General features: G+C 75.6%; 3 protein-coding genes across 3 annotated transcripts; 2 read left to right on the forward strand and 1 right to left on the reverse strand.

Annotated features, from left to right (window-relative positions):
- The first annotated feature begins 3,613 nt into the window (after positions 1-3,613).
- On the forward strand, positions 3,614-8,602 carry TLX2 (T cell leukemia homeobox 2). Its single transcript, XM_075752949.1, is given in 5 exon segments — positions 3,614-4,009; positions 4,011-4,079; positions 4,081-4,486; positions 6,999-7,236; positions 7,760-8,602. Coding segments are annotated over 5 exon segments (1,326 nt in total). The 3' UTR covers positions 7,977-8,602.
- A 713-nt stretch (positions 8,603-9,315) lies between these two features.
- LOC142601581 (alpha-internexin-like) lies at positions 9,316-10,759 on the forward strand. Its single transcript, XM_075750768.1, has 3 exons — positions 9,316-9,645; positions 10,110-10,234; positions 10,301-10,759. Exons 1-3 carry the CDS (start codon positions 9,436-9,438, stop codon positions 10,350-10,352), a joined length of 387 nt encoding a protein of 128 aa, XP_075606883.1. The 5' UTR covers positions 9,316-9,435; the 3' UTR covers positions 10,353-10,759.
- A 1,062-nt stretch (positions 10,760-11,821) lies between these two features.
- LOC142601595 (interleukin-12 subunit beta-like) lies at positions 11,822-14,049 on the reverse strand. The gene is made up of 6 exons (XM_075750779.1): positions 13,980-14,049; positions 13,362-13,583; positions 12,957-13,065; positions 12,697-12,878; positions 12,423-12,571; positions 11,822-11,983 (listed from the first exon to the last, which is right to left on the reverse strand). Exons 1-6 carry the CDS (start codon positions 14,047-14,049, stop codon positions 11,822-11,824), a joined length of 894 nt encoding a protein of 297 aa, XP_075606894.1.
- Between the last annotated feature and the right edge of the window lie 1,343 nt (positions 14,050-15,392).

Consider the following 15,392-nt stretch of genomic DNA (forward strand, 5'->3'; position numbering starts at 1 on the left):
GGACGCTGCCGGCCCCCCCCCCCCCCCCCCCGCCTCGGGCTGCACGGCGGCTCTGGGGACCCCGGGGACAGGGGTGGGGAGATGGCCCCGTCCCGGCTGCTGCTGGCCTGGGGGTCGCCGGGCAGACGGGGCCAGCGGCATGAGGAGGTGACAGTGCGGGGCCCTGGGGCCAGGGGGGTCTCTGGAAGGGTGACCCCCTGCACCCGCAGCCGGGAGGGGGCACGGGGCTCGCCGACTCTCCCAGCACTCTCAGACCTTCCCCAGGAGCCCTCGGGGCTCTTCCCCGCCCTGCGCCATCCTGGGGCGGCCCCAGCCGCAGTGCCGGGGGGAGCCGGGCAGGGGTCTCTGCCCCAGCCGAGGGGCTGTGCGTGCTGCTCCCCCCCCCTCCTCCCCCCGCCTGGTGGTCCCGGCCCCAGCCCCCGGCTGCGGAGACCTCCCGTCCTTCCGGAGCGAGTGCCCGGCGCTGGGGTCGCACCCTGAGCGGGGGGGGCTGGGGCGAGCACCCACCCGAGGAGGCCCCGGCTGGGGGAGCCGCCCCGCAGACCCCCGTGGGCGCGGGGTGGACCGTGGAGCAGGCAGGCGCCGCGTGAGCCCCCGCCGGCCCCGGCCCCGTCACCTGCCCCCCAATCCATCTCCCGGGACCGGCAGCATTCCAGCCCCTGGGCAAGTGGCAAACATCTGCCTCCTGCTCCAGGTTTAATTAACCTGCTGCCGCCTCCCTCCCCCCAGCACCAGGCATTTCCTCCCCGGCACCGCTCGGGGCCGCGGCAGGCACTGACGGGGCCTGGGCCAACGCCAGCGCCGGGGCCGGGGCCGGCTGCGCCCCGGGGGCCACGGGCGATCCCCTCCGCGGCGGCGGGCCCGGGGCTGGTGCTCTCTCTCCGGGCGGGAGAGCCGCGGCCGTGCCGGGTGCGTGCAGCCGGAGCACCGCGCGGGTTTGTCCCGGCACCTGCCGGGCCGAGACCGAGAAACGCCGGGAAACTCCCAGGGCTCGGGGTCCCGGTGCTGCGGGCCGGAGTGCGGCGTCCCCGTCCCCTGCCGAGGCACACCGGGACCCCCCACCCGTGGCACCGGCTCCCTCGGGAGCAGCAGGAAGGGAAATGCCCCCCCCCCCCCCCGGCACGGGAAGGGGCAGCTCCGCGCCTGCCCCGGTGGGATGCGGGGGGGGGCGGGGGGGGGGCGGGCAGGGCAGCGCGTGCCCAGCCGGGCCCGGGGGGACGGACGTGTGCGGGGGGGGGTGCGTGTGCGTGTGCGTGTGCGTGTGCACCGACGCCGTGCGGTCAGGTCTGTGCACGCGTGTGCGGCCGTGCCGAGGTGTGAGGTGTGCGTGTGCACACAGCTGTGTGGTGCTGCGGGTGCGGCTGGGCCGTGCCTTGGGGGATGGCTGTGCGTGAGTGCGCGTGAGCCTGTGCGCGCGTGTGTGTGTGTGCGTGTGTGTGTGCGCGTGTGTGTGCGTGTGTGTGTGTGTGTGCGTGTGCGTGTGTGCGTGTGTGTGCGCGCGTGTGTGCGTGTGTGTGTGTGCGTGTGTGTGTGCGCGTGTGTGTGCGCGTGTGTGTGCGTGTGTGTGTGCGTGTGTGTGTACCCGCGTCTGTGCGCGTGCAGCTGTGCTGTAGGCTGTGCGTGCACACGCGTGTGCAGGCAGCTGTGCCCCGCCGGGGGTGTGTGTTTGTGCATCACCACCCTGCGCTGCCGGGTGCGTGTGTGCCCGTGCGGCCCCCGGTGCCCCGGAGGAGCTGCGGGTGCAGGGACGGTCACGCCACACCGCAGCCGGTCCGGATGAGCCCGGGTCCACCCGGTGCCCCCGGGGCCTGCGGTGCCCCCGGCTCTGCCTGGTGCCCCCGGGGCGCGGCAGCTGCGGCTCCCGGTGCCGCCGTGATTTACAGGCGCAGGCCCCGGTAATGTCATTTACCCCAGACCGGTGGCGCCAGGGTGGCCGGGCGGCCGCCCTCCCCCGCCGGCCCCTGCCCCGGAGCCGTGACCCGCCGCCCCGAGCCGCTGCCCGCCCGGGAGCCGGGACCCCCAGCCCGGGAGCCCCCGGGATCGACCCGCGGGGCCGGTCCCGCCGCCCCACAGCTGCACCCCACGGGCTGCATCCGCCGCTCGCGGCGCGACTGTCGCGATAGTTGCTGGGAGGCCCGGCGCGGCCCGTGCTGCTCTCCGGTTGCCGTTGCCGCCCGCCGGCGGAGCTGGGCCGGTCCGCGGGCCGGGGCCGGGGCCGGGGCCGGGGCCGAGCCCGCCCCGAACGGCACCGTCGCACTCCGCGCCCGGGCACCCGGTGGGGCCGCAGCCGGAGCCGCTCCTGCGAGCCAGGTACGAGCGACCCGACGGGGCCGGTCGGGGCTCCGTGCCTGGGAACGGCGGGCCGGGGGGGCCGGTGGTCGGTGTCCCGGGAACGGCCGGTTAATAGGAACCGCGGGTCCGCGCTACCGGGAACGGCGGGTCCGTGGGAACCAGAGTCCGTGACTCGGGAACGGCGGGTTGGGGGAACCAGGATCCATCACCCGGGAACGGCGGGCTCGGTGGAAACGGGATCCGTGACCAGAGAACGGCGGGTCCATGGAAAATGGGGTCCGCGCTACCGGGAATGGCGGGTCCCGGTGAAACGGGATCCATGACCCGGGACCGGCGGGTCGGCGCAACTGGGGTCGGTGTCCCCGGAACGGCGGGTTCCTGGGAACCGGGGTCCTTGCTACCGGCAACGGCGGGTCGGGGGAAGCGGGGTTCGTTCCACCGGGAAGGGCGGATGGGTCCGTGCCCCGGGACCGGCGGGTCGGGGGAACCGCAATCCGTGTCCCGGGGACGGCGGGTCCGCGCTACCGGGAAGGGCGGATTGGTCCGTGTCGTGGGAACGGCGGGTCGAGGGAAGCGGACTCCGTACCACCGGGAACGGCGGATGGGTCCATGCCCCGGGGCCAGCGGCTCAGGGGAACCGCGGTCCGTTCGGGAGCGGCGGGTCGGGGCGAACCCCGGGTCGGTGTCCCAGGAGCGGCGGCTCCGGGGGCCGAGAGGTCCGTTCGCTCCGCGGTGGACGGGCTCGGTGGGACCGGGTCGGTGCGCCCCAACAGCGGCGGCACCGGGGAAAGAAGCCTGCGTGCCCCGGTAGCGGCGGGCGTGGTGCCGGTCCGTGCGCCCCGGGATCAGGGATAACGGCGCCGTGGCCCGGGCTCGCTCCGTGCGCCCCGGGACGCGCAGCCGTTTGCGCCCGGGAGGACGGGGGGGGCCGCGGCTCCGCCTCGGGCGGGCGAGCGGTGTCTCCGGCCCTTCCGCGCCGGGCGCCCCGACGCCGCCGGGGCGCGGAGAGGCGCCGGTATCGCGGCGGCTCCGTTGGCCCCCGCGCCACCCCTTCGTTGCTGCGAGCCGGGGACGTCTGGCGGCTGCCCCGACGGCGGGGAACCGGACCGGAGCGCGGCGGGGCCGGGGGGGCGTCTCGGGACCGGGCGGAGCGCCGTGCGCTCGGGGCCCGACGGGCTCGGCCGGCCGCCCCGGGGCCGCGGCGGAGCCGGTGCGGGAGCCCCGGCGGGCGGCGGTCCGGGCGGGGCGGGGGCCCGGGGCCGCGGCGGGGAGGAGGAGGGGGGGAGGGGGGGTGAACCCGGTGGCGGGGCGTGGCCCCGGGATGCGCGAGCCCCCGCCCCCGGGGGCGCGGGGCTGTCAATCACGGGGCGCGACCGCCAATCAGGGAGCGGGCGGACGGGATTTTGGCAGGTCCAGATGGAGCGGGGCAGAAAAGCGCGCGCCGCCGGGGCCCGCCGCGCACCCGCGCTCCCGCGCCGGGGCCGCCAGCAGCCGCGGGCCATGCCCCGGACCCGGCCGCTGCCCCGGAGCCTGCCCCGGACCCGACCCCTGCACCGGAGCCAGCCCCGGACGCGGCCGCTGCCCCGGCTCCAGCCCCTGCCCCGGCCCCGGTCCCGGTCCCGGTCCCGGTCCCAGCCCCGCCGTGCCCGCAGCGGGCGCCCCGAGCCAGCCGCCCCCGCTCCCGCCCCCGCGCGGGGCCGCCCGCCGCCGCCGCCCCCCGCCGCCCCCCCCCCGCCGCCCCCCGGCCGCAGGCCCGGCCATGCCCGCGCCCCGCCGGCTCTGAGCGGCGGCCGGGCGATGGAGGCGGCGGCGCTGGCGCGGGAGGGCGGCGGCCAGGGCCCCCCGCCCCACGAGCCCATCAGCTTCGGCATCGACCAGATCCTCGGCGGCCCCGAGCCCGCGGGCGGCGGCGCGGGTCCGGCCCGGGCGGCGGGGGAGCCCGACTACGGGCTCTACGGCGGCGGCTACGGCCCCGCCTGCTCGCTCGGCTCCTACAACCTCAACATGAGCATGAACGTGAGCGTCAACGTGACCCCCGCGCCTGCCGCGCCGCCCGCCGGGGTCATCCGCGTCCCGGCGCACCGGCCCGCGCCCGCCGCGCCGCCCGCCGCGCCGCCGCCGGTGCCCGGGCTCTCGGGACTCACCTTCCCCTGGATGGAGACGACGCGCCGCATCGCCAAGGACCGGCTCTCAGGTGAGCGCGGCGGACCGCCGACCGACGGCTACCGACGGCTACCGGCGGCTCTCGGCGGCGCGACGCGGCGGGCGCGGAGCGGGGCCGGGGCGGGCGCGGAGCGGGGCCGCGCGGCCCGCCGAGACCGGCCGGGGTTGGCCGGGGGCCGTGCGCTCCGCCGGTTCCCGCAGCGCGGGGTCCTCGCCCGCCGCCGCCGCCGCCGCCGCCGCCGCCGCCGCCCCGCTCCGCTCCGCCGGGCACCGCCGTGCCCCGGACCGCGCTCTCGCCGCCGCGGGAAGCGGCCGCCGTCGGGGCCCGCGGAGAGCGGCTCGGGGCTGGCGCGGCCACCGGCAGCTCCGCCGCGGTTCCGCTCCGGCTCCCGGCGGCTCCGGGCAGGGGCCGGGCCGGTGTCCGGCTTCGAGCAGCGCCCAGAGGGTCCCGCCGTGCTCGGCCTTGGGCTCCACTCCGGCTCCGGTCCCTTCCCCGGACCCGGGGGCACCGGGTGCCGGCTCCATCCCGCCCGTAACGGGGAGGCTGCGGGGGGCTGCGGGGGGCAGCGGCCGCGTCGGGAACGGGGCGCAGGGACCTGCCACGGGGCTGCAGGACAAAACCCGGCCGTGTGCGGGGAGCAGGCGCCCCTGGGGACGGGGGGCGGGCGGTGGGGGTGCCCGTGGGGCCCGGCCGTGGGGCGCCTGCGGACGGGACCTGGAGACCTGCGTGCGCGGAGCACGGGGAGCGGGTGCTGTGCGAGAGGCTGGGGCTGGTGCGTGCTGGGGCTGCGGCGGGCGGGTGGCGACGCAGGTGTCGGGGAGGCGGTGCGGGGTCCTGATGCTGCTGGCGGGGCTGGGGGCTAAGCGCCTGCGGAGGGGGCCTGTTGCCGCGCCCCAGAGGAGAAGGCGTGGGGTGCTGCGGTTGGGGTGCTGGGCACCGGGGCTGCGTGCTGGGCGCATGCGGGTGCCGGGGAGCCCCGGCCTGGCTCGGCTCGGCTCGGCTCGGCTCCTTCCCAAGATGGCGGCGCTGCCACGTCCGCAGCGCGCGGCTCCACACAGGGACGAGGCTGGGGGCCACGCGGGGCTGGGGGCCGAGCGATGGCCGCGGGGGAGCTGGGGCCATGTGGGGTGGGAGGCCAGGGGCTGCGGGGGCCCGGGTGCCGGCAGAGCCGGGTTCGCCTCCCGGCCCACCCCGCCATCCCGGCGGTGACGAAGCATCGTCCCCATGCAGGGGTGGCGGGTGACGTCCCCGTCTCCTGCCTGGCGCCAGCAGTGGGTGGACGGGGCGGCCCCTCCCCGGCACGGGGTCTCCCAGCCACAGCCATCACTCAGCGCCACTGGCCTTGGGGTGGTCTGCGGGCTGTCAGCATCTGTTCCCAGCGAGGGGCCGCCCCGCATGGGGAGGGGGCGCGGGGGCCTCCGTCCCCCCCGACTGTGCGGCTCCACCTGCGTCAACTGCGTCCGCCCCCGCCGGCGGGCAGGCTGGCCTCCTGCCCGGGCTGCCTGCCTGGGTGCTGGCGGGAGGGAGGGTCCGGCCCTGCGGGGAGGGTCTGCTGGGCGCCCGGCTGTCCCTGGGGCTGCTGCGGGGTCTGCCCCATGTCCCGGTGGCACAGGGTGCCAGGGGCCCACGGTGGCCCCTTGGGCCTGGCCACGTGCAGCCCCGCCCGTGCGGTGCCAGCATCGGCGAGGGCCGCGGTGCTGTGGGGCTGTGGCTTGGCCGTGGGTCACCGCCGGAGCAGGAGGGGAGCGGTATTCGGGTGCTGCGCCCTGCCAAGCTCTCACCTTTCTCCATGCCGCTTCGCTGCCCTGACGCTCCCCGTGGCTCTGGCTGCGTCCGGGGCCGGGTTGCGGCACGCCGGCCTTGCCATCCCTGGCTCACCCCTCCCTGCCGTCCCAGGGACAGCCCCTTCTCCAGCCCCCAGCACCGGGGCGGCTGGCGGCGACCAGCCCGGATGCTGCCGGAACACGGAGGGAAACGCCGGCTGCCTCCCGACGGCTTCTGGGGTCCCGTTCCCTCCCCAGGAGGGCTGGGAAGCCCCAGCAGCACTGCGGAAGCTCCTCTGGGGCTGGCAGCAGGGCTCAGCGTGTGGGGAAGGGTGGGCTTCTGCTCCCGAGACCCTCGCTGGCCCCGCACCGGTCCCGAGACCAGGCCTGCCCAGCCACCCCACCGGCCCCGCTCCCACCCGCCGGGCTGGGGGAGCGATCGGGCTGCGGCCGTGGGGTGGGGATGGGCCCTTCTGCCACGTCTTGAGCTGCCCCGCATGTCCCTGGGCTGCGGGGGCGGATGAGGACGACTCGGTGTCTCCTCCTCCCCTCCTCTCTGCCAGGCAGTGCTGGCGTGTCCATCCCCCCCCGGCGGAGCTCCCTGTCCCCACGGCCCCGAGCACCCACCCCGGGGCTCCCGTGCTGCCCGTGCTGCGCCCGCACCCACCCTGCCCTCAGCACGGGCCCTGCCCGGCCCCTGCCTGCGTGGCACCAGCGACGGGCCGGGTACTCTGCCCGCGGCTCCCCCGAGCCGCCCCTCACCCCCCCTCTGCCCGCAGCCGCACTGTCGCCCTTCGCGGCGACCCGGCGGATCGGGCACCCCTACCAGAACCGCACGCCGCCCAAGCGGAAGAAGCCGCGCACGTCCTTCAGCCGGGTGCAGATCTGCGAGCTGGAGAAGCGCTTCCACCGGCAGAAGTACCTGGCTTCGGCCGAGCGCGCCACGCTGGCCAAGGCCCTCAAGATGACGGACGCCCAGGTCAAGACCTGGTTCCAGAACCGCCGCACCAAGTGGAGGTAACGGGGCCGGGCCCGGGGCGGCCGCCGCAGTCCCGCAACTCTGACCTGCTGCCCCCCCCCCCCCGCAGCAGCCCCCGCTCCCCATGGCTGTCCTCCGCGGGACAGGCCGGGCCGGTGCCAGATGGGGTGTCTGTCCCCGCTGCACCGGCTGGGTGGGGCACGGCGGTGCCGAGGGAGGGACGGGCTGCGGGTGGAGGCTGCGGGCCACGGCCGTACCGGTGCACGGCGGTGCCGGCGGCAGGATGGGCCGCGGGCGTAGCCTGTGGGGCATTGCCGCATCGGTGCGCGTGGTGCCGAGAGAGGGACGGGGCCGCGGGGTGGTGGCTGCACCGGTGCCGAGAGACGGATGGGGCTGCGGGGCAGAGGCCGTGGGGCAGTGCCAGGCTGGTGCGCAGCGGTGCCGGCAGCAGCAGGACGGACTGCGGGGCGGAGGCTGCGGGGCGGAGGCTGCGGGGCATTGCCACGCTGGCGGCAGGCGCGGGCAGCGGGGCAGTGCCGGACGGGCCGTGTGTGCTGGCAGGAGGCAGACGGCGGAGGAGCGCGAGGCGGAGCGCCAGCAGGCCAACCGCCTGATGCTGCACCTGCAGCAAGAGGCCTTCCAGAAGAGCCTGAGCCAGCCGCTGCCCCAGGACCCGCTCTGCATGCACAACTCCTCCCTCTACGCCCTGCAGAACCTGCAGCCCTGGGCTGAGGACAACAAGGTGACGTCCGTCTCAGGGGTGGCCTCCGTGGTGTGACCTCCCATGGACGTGCCGGGAGGCGGCGGTGGGTGGCAGGAGCCCGGCGGGGTCTGAGCCCAGCACCTCCGGCCCGTGGCGGGGAGGGGGCTGCCGCTTCCCGGGAGCGCCACCCCCTCGGCAGCCCCCTCCCCGCCACGGGCCGGCCCCCCCCCCCAGGCCCCCTCGCTGGCCCCCCCCGGGCCCCCAGCTGCTCTGCAGCTCCAGGTGGGCGGACGTGCCCCTGCGGTTGGACTGGAAAGCTCTGCCAACGCCTGCCTGGACCCCTGCCTGGAGCACCGCTGCAGGCAGCCCCTTGCCCGGACCCCCCCGGGGAGCCCAGGGCTGGGCCCCCGCACCCCATGAGCCTCTGCAAGTCCAGCCCCCCCCTCCCCAGAGCCCCCCGCTCCAGGGGCAGCTCCGCGGGCGGTCCCCGCTCAGGACCTGCTGCCCACCCATCAGCGGCTCTCCCGGCCGGGCCAGACCCCGCTCCCCCCAGGGCAGCCGCAGTCCCCGTCCCACCCCGGGCAGGCCGAGCGGGGTGCAGGGTGGACCCCCTCCATTCCCGGTGCTAGGAGCCCCCTTCACTCTCGCTGGTGGCCGCCGTGGGGTCTGCACCACCTGCACACACTTGCCTTATCCTGGTCGGACTTCCAGCCGCCGCCCCCAGGCCGGACGAGGAACCTGTCCCCGCGGCCCCCGGCCCCCCCAGCGGTGGGACAGACTGACGGACTGGGCTCCCCCGTGCTCTTGGCTCCCGCCGGTTTGCCGGCTCCCTGTGGCCCTGGGGCTGGACATGCCCCCACAGCACCCCACGATGGACTTGGGGTGCCCCTGCGTGCCGAAGGACTGCACCAGCCCCCCCTCTCCCCAAGCAGGGCTGCCCCCCCCCCGCCCCAGACCTCAACTCCCAGGACCCCCCCTCACTTTTCCCCACGCTGCTCGGGGTCGGACAGAAACTGTGACACGCAGCACGCTCGTGGGGAGGCAGAGGGCTCTGCTGCGGGCTGAACCCCCCCCCTCCTCCAGCCAGTATCTGCCCCCCCCTTCTCCAGTGACCCCTGCCCTGTGCCCCCCCAGGGATCGGTGCCCTCAGCCCCGCTCCAGCCTATTGCCCCCCCCATCCCCAGCTCTACCAGTGTGGTGCCCGGTCACCGGGACCCCCCGCCTGAGCCAGCTCTGGCCGGGGTCCCCGGTTAATGATGGGGGGGGATAGCGATGACCCTGACCCTAAACTTGACCTTGACCCCCACTCCGCCGCTGTCCGTGGTGCTGCAGCCGCTGCACGGGGGTCGGCAGGAGCTTCCCCCCGCCGACCCCCCCCCGCCCGTTGCTACCGAGAGGAGGCGGGCAACCGTTGCCGGTTCCTCGGCGGTGGGATTGGCTGCGGTTCCGTGACGCGGCCCCGTTTTACCGGGGGGGTGTGTGTGTGGGGGGGTGCGTGTGTAACCGCTGCGGCGCCGCCGCAGAAGCCACCGGGATGAGCGCGGCCGAGAACTGGCCCCGGTCCCGGTGCCGGTGGGGCGGAGGTGAGGCGGTGCTCCGTGCCCGTGCCGAGGCTGCCGGGTACCGGAGGTTGCTGCGTGCCCGCGCTGCCGAGGTGGAAGCGCTGCGTGGGGCCGTGGGAGCGTTACACCGGCAGCTGGAGGGGCTGCGGGACCGGCGCAGCGGGGAGCTCGCCAAGTACCAGGTGCAGGGGGGCAACGACACGCGGGGATGTGGGGGGTACCGGGGGGGGGGATGACACCCAGGTGGTTTGGGAGGGGGCGGATGGCTGGGGTGGGGGGAAGGGGGGGAGGATGTTTGGGCTGGGGGGAGCCCAGGCACCGGCGGGGGGAGGGGGGGCGGTGAGGGGCCTTGGACACCCGGAGGGCTGGGGGGGGGGGGGGGGGCTGGGAGGGGGGACAGGGGTCCGGGTGCGGCGGGAGGAAGGGGGTCGGGGGGGGGGGATGGGGAGGGGGGTCCGGGCGGGGGTCTGGATGGAACTGGGGAGGGGGGTACCGGTGGGGCAGGGCCCGGGGGGGCCGGGCGGGGCAGCGGGCCGGGGGTCGGGATGGGGCTGGGCGGGGGGATCCGTGCGGGGCTGCGGTCGGGGCCCGGGGGTCCGTGCGGGCGGGCCGGGGGTCCCGGGCGGTGCTGACGGCCCGGCCGCAGGAGCGGGTGGCGGAGCTGGAGCGGGAGATCGGCGAGGCGGAGGCGGAGATGGCCCGGTGCCTGCGGGAGTACCCGGCGCTGCTGCGGCTGCGGATGGCGCTGGAGGCGGAGATCGCGGCGTACCGGTACGCGGGGGGGGGGCGGGCGGGGCGGGCGGGGCGCGGGGCTCAGCCCGGGCCTGTCTCTTGCAGGGAGATGCTGGAGGGCGAAGAGCTGCGCCTGGGCTGCCTGGCCCCGCCCTGACGGGACCCCCGGCCCCGCTGCGGGACCCCGCGCTGCCGGGACCCGCCGGACCCCCGCCCGGGCCCCCGGACCCCGGACTTCGCCTCGGCGTCCCCTGAGACCCCGCTCGCCCGCGCCTCGGGACCTCCGCCCCCGGACACCCAGGCCGTGGGACCCCCCCCCCGGACCCTCTGGACTCCTGGAGCCCCGGTCCTTCCGTCCCCCTGTGCCACGGGCCCCCCGGACTCCTGGGACGCCCGGCTCCCCAAGGCTCCCCAGACCCCCCCCTGCCCTGGGAGGCCCCGGCCCCCCAGGAGGGCAGCGCCCACGGGGCCGCACTCTCTCACCAGCCTCTCCGGAGCAGCAGCGGGGCTGGGGTCCCGGCCCCGGCCCGCGTGGAAGCACCTCAATAAAGCCCCGTGGCATTACCTGGAGCCGGCCCGTCTGTGGTGCTGGGGGGCGTCCCACGGCCGGGCCCTGCGCCCGGGGCACCCCCCGGCTCTCTCAGCATCTGCCGAGGGCTCCGTGGGAATCTGGGTGCCAAGGTCATGTCCGGTGGGGGCTGCCTGCCTGCGGGGTCTTGGCTCCCTCCCACCTGGCCGTGGCCCCTCACCCTTGGGCTGGCACCCCACGGGGATGCTGAGTGGGGCACACCATGGGGGCCTGGCCATGGACACGCGGTGCAAGGGACTGTGCCCCAGTGGTAGCTGAGCCCCCCCCCCCCCGGTGCTGGCGGGTGCTCCCTGACCCCTCCCATCATAGCGGTGTCCTGCTCGGGGGCCAGCGCTTCTGGGCTCAGGCAGGGGTCCTGCCCCCCAGGACATGGAGACGGGCTGCCCCCCAGGACAGGCCTTTGCTGTAGGGGCACGTTGTCCCACCGCAGCCCCCAGAAAGGAGGCAGATCTGGGGGGGGGGGGGCTGATGAGGAACAGGGGGGTCCAGGGTGGCTGTGTGCCCTGGCAGACCGTTGGGCAGGGCTGTGGGGACCCCCCCACCCGGGCCAGGACTGAGTACGGCCGCTGAGCTGGGCTGGAGCGCGTGTGCATGTGCGTGTGTTACACCCCTGTTTTCAGCCATGTGTAAGGACCCCACGGGCCAAGCCTGGCAGCCCAGTGCCGGCAGGGAGCGAGGGCCTCGTGGGGAGCTGTGGGGCAGTGGGGGCCTCGCACAAGCCCGTGACCTCCCGTGGGGCAGGGGCCACTCTGGGCACCTTGAGCAGGAGGGCAGGGCAGGCAGGAGCCCGTGGGGCCCAGCACCCCCCACCCCCCACAAAGACTAGCCGAGGTTTGTGGTCGTAAAGCCAAGCCCAGCTCTTTTTGAGAGAGGTAAAAAGCCCCTTCCAAGCCATACAAGGGAATGGGAAGGTCGGTGTCGGGTGCCTACGGCTGCCACGCCTGGGGGGTGCCCCCACCCCGGGCGTCCCCGTGCACACAGAGGTGCAGCGGGGTAGGGGACGGGTGCGAGGGGGAAGGGGGTGTCCGTGCGCAGGGTCAGCGTGCTCGGAGCCGGCTCTGCTGGGCCGCGTCGACGTCCTGCCAGGCGCTCCAGGGGCTCCAGGTGGGGTTGGCGTAGGGGTCCTGGCAGCTGATGCGCACCCGCCGCGCGCGCTCCTGCAGCCGTGTCTCCTCCGCGCCCTCCACGTACTTGTCAACCTGCGAAGCGGGGCAGGTCACGGCCTCGGGGAGCACCCGGCACCGGGGCGGAGGGCAGCTGGCACGGGCGATGCTGGAGGCGAGGCTCCGGGGAAGATGGGACAGGGCAGGAGCAGTGCTGGGGGCTCAGGGGTGGGGGGCAGGAGCAGTGCTGGGGGCTCAGGGGTGGGGGACACCGGCACCTCCCCGACCCAGGCGGTGATGGTGCCTTGTGTGGGCAGCGCTGGGGGGGGAGCAGAGGTGACAGGCAGGAGCGACCATTCACCTCCCCAAGGAGAGAAGCAGTGTAGTGGGGAGGGGGAGGGCATCGCTGAGCCCCTGGCAAGTCCCTCATCCCAGTGGTGTCCCTGGGCAGGGAAGGGCTGGGGCTGGGGCAGAGCAAGGACGCGGGGCGGCACGTGCAGGGGCAGGCTGGGCACGGGCATCCCCCCGCAGTTACCTGGGTGCCGTTGGGGAGCTCGTACTGCAGCCGGTAGAGCAGGGCGAAGTAGGACTTGGGGAGCGGCCAGGATGCCGGGGGGGCCCAGGCCAGGCGGAGCTGCTCCCCCCACTGTTGCACGGTCAGGTCCTGCGGTGGGTCAGGTCGCACTGCGGGCAGAGCGGGGCTCAGCACGGGGCAGTGCTGCCCAGCCCTGGGGCTGAGCCCTCCCACAGGGCCCCCAGCGCCCCAAGGACGCCCCCCCCGGACCCTGCTACCGCCGGTCTGAGCTCACCGATGTCACGGATAAAGAACTGGGTGGAGAAGTTGAGGTAGGAGTCGTCTGAGAGCCCTTCCAGCTGCAGCTGCAGCGGGCGCAGCTCCTCCGCGAAGGGGCAGAAGGACGGGTCCACAAAGCTGGCTTTGAACCGGCCGCGGCGGCCGGCCGCCGGCACCCACTCCCCCAAGGAGCCGTCGCTGCGGGGGTGAGGCAGGTGTGAGGGCTGGGCGGCCACGGGGCTGGGGCCGGGTTGGGGGGGTCCCTGGGGCACCCACCTGCGTGTGAGGCGGGCACGGAAGACGGCAGAGCGGGGGCCGGACCAGGAGCAGTGGAAGGAGCCGTGGTAGGACTCAGCCTGGCAGGAGACGTTCATCCCCTCCTTGCCTGGTGGGGCCGAGGGGTGACGGCTCAGGGGCTGCGTGGGGCCGGGAGCGGAGCCCCTTCCCCGCACGGCACAGGCGAGGTTGTTCCCGAGGCTGGGCTCCCCCCGGCCCCGCACAGCCCTGCCCGGTGCATCCCCACAGCCCCGCGGGCTGGGCACGAACATCTACAGGTGCACGAGCATCTCCTTGTCCTCAGCCTGCCCCGACTCCCCCATCACCGCCCATCCACCCCCTTGCTCCCTCAGCCCTGGCTCCCCCACCCAGCCGTGCCAGCCCCCTGCGCCCGGCCCCACGTACGGGTGCCGCTGACCACCACGTAGGTGGTGTCCAGCAGGACGGTGCCGGCCCAGCAGCTGTAGTTGCCTGCGGCCGGCAGGTCCAAGCCAATGATGGTGAGATTCCGTCCCGCAGCCACGAGCTCGACCATGGGCTCCCGCTCCCCGTTCTGCGTCCAGGTCACTCGCTGCTCTGAGGTGTTGCACTTCACCACCACGTCCCCGTTCAGTTTCCCCACCTGAACTGGAGATGAGAGGCAGAGACTGGGGTCAGAGGTGGGCTACGGTGCGGGCAGCCTGTCCCCCACACCACGATGGGGCTGGGTGCCCCCTCGTCCCGACACACCACATCCATCCTTCCCCACGGCCCCCACCCTGCTCCTGCACCCCACATCCATCCCCAGCCTGCCCCATCACCCCCTGCTCCCTCACCCCATGTCCACCCCCCATCACTCTCGTGCCCACCCTCTAACCCCCCCCAGAAGAGCAGCCCCGCCCCAGGGTCCGTTCCCCCATCAGAGGGATGCGGGATGCGGATGCTTCCCGCTCCCTCCAGCTGCTGTGTGGGTCCTGCAGTCCCCCCCCGGCGGGGTGTCCCCGCTCCAAGGCCTCCCCTGTGCCCAGGCGGGGCAGGACTCACACTTTGGGGGGAAGGCGGTCAGAGCGTCCGCAGGAGCGAGGCACAGCACCAGCCCCACCAGCACCAGCATCTGGGAGGGGAAGGGCAGCGGTAGGGGAAGGGGAAGGGAAAGGAGAAGGGAAAGGGGAAGGGGAAAGGCAGCCCCGTGCCAGGGAGAGGGGCCAGCCGTACCCCAGGAGAAGGGGAGCCGGTCGAGCTGGGATGCAGCCAGCAGGACCAGCAAGGACAGAGCCCTCGGCCCCGGGATGGCAGCAGGGTCAGGCAGGAGGGGGAGCGGTGCAGTGGAGGGGGGGAGCCCCGCACAGGGTCGGCAGCCAGTGCGACACCCCGACCCTTCCCACCGCAGCCCTGCCGGGTGCCCTCCCGAGCAGGGGGCTGCAGTGCCCCCCTCCAGGGCAGCACCTTCCCGGGGCTCCCCGGTGCACAAAGCCACCCGGGGCAGCAGTGCAAGTGCCCCCCGGCAGCCCCCCGTGCTGTGCTTACCTCGCTGCCGTGGTGTGCGCTGCTCCGGTGGGCTCAGTGTGGGCTGGGGGCCGGCGGGCGGCTGGGTATATACTGAGCCAGGACCCCGCGGGGCTGCCCCAAGGTGAAGCCAAACCTCAGAAGCATCACAGTTCTCAGAAGAGGAGAAAGCTGCGCTGGGTGGAGCTGCGAGCCAGGACCCACCCTCAGCCCCCAACCCACCCTGCCCCAGCCTTGCTGGGACTCACCACAGGTACTTCCCAGGCCGGGGGGCACTGGGGTCCCGCTGCCCTGCTCCGACCGCGGGCATCACCGCTGGGAACCGCTGGGCGAAGGGGCGGCGCTGGGCGCCTGGGATGGTGCCGGAGCCCCGAGTGCTCCCAGCTCCCGCAGAGTGGTCCTGAGCCCCAGGACCGGCTGAGGTTTGCACATCACTGTGTGCCGCACAGAGCACCCGCAGCCCCCTGCCACGGGGGGAGCAGGGGCCGGCGCGTGGGGAAGGGACCACCAAGGTCCATCAGTGCCCATCCCAGGCGCCGTGCTTGGCCCTGGCTGGTTGGGCTGCGGTGGGTCCCCAAGGAGAGGAGTGGGTCCCTGCAGAGGCTTAGGGTGCTGCACCCAGCCAGGCACCGGCTGTCTCGCCCCTTCCCTCCCCTCCCAGGGCCACACAGCTGCCCCGGCCACTCGTCCCGCGGGCTGCTGCGCCGCGACGGGGATGCAGAAGCAGCCACAGCCGCCGGCCTCCCCGTCGCCTTCCCCGCGAACACTGGCCCAGCTCCGCTGCACGGCTGCTCCGCTCAGCTGGGCAGGGCACAGCCCCTGCGCCCACACCGGGCCCCGGCCCCCACCGCCTGCAGCCCTGGCCCGGGCAGAGGGGATGGGGCAGCCGCCTCACCCCGGGGGCAGGTGGCCCCAGGGCAGGGAGGCGTGAGCTGCGTCCCACTGCTCCCA

This window comes from Balearica regulorum, chromosome 4, assembly GCF_011004875.1.
Source record: "Balearica regulorum gibbericeps isolate bBalReg1 chromosome 4, bBalReg1.pri, whole genome shotgun sequence".
In the NCBI taxonomy this organism is placed as follows: Eukaryota; Metazoa; Chordata; class Aves; order Gruiformes; family Gruidae; genus Balearica; species Balearica regulorum.

Excerpts from the sequence above, each read along its gene's own strand:
- LOC142601581 (XM_075750768.1), top strand. The coding sequence starts at position 9,436 with ATGAGCGCGGCCGAGAACTGGCCCCGGTCCCGGTGCCGGTGGGGCGGA. Across the intron at positions 9,646-10,109 it reads GGGAGCTCGCCAAGTACCAG|GAGCGGGTGGCGGAGCTGGA; the intron begins GTGCAGGGGGGC and ends GCCCGGCCGCAG. Across the intron at positions 10,235-10,300 it reads GCGGAGATCGCGGCGTACCG|GGAGATGCTGGAGGGCGAAG; the intron begins GTACGCGGGGGG and ends TGTCTCTTGCAG.
- LOC142601595 (XM_075750779.1), bottom strand. The coding sequence starts at position 14,049 with ATGCTGGTGCTGGTGGGGCTGGTGCTGTGCCTCGCTCCTGCGGACGCT. Across the intron at positions 13,066-13,361 it reads CGTGGTGGTCAGCGGCACCC|GCAAGGAGGGGATGAACGTC; the intron begins GTACGTGGGGCC and ends CGGCCCCACCAG. Across the intron at positions 12,879-12,956 it reads CGTGCCCGCCTCACACGCAG|CGACGGCTCCTTGGGGGAGT; the intron begins GTGGGTGCCCCA and ends TCACCCCCGCAG.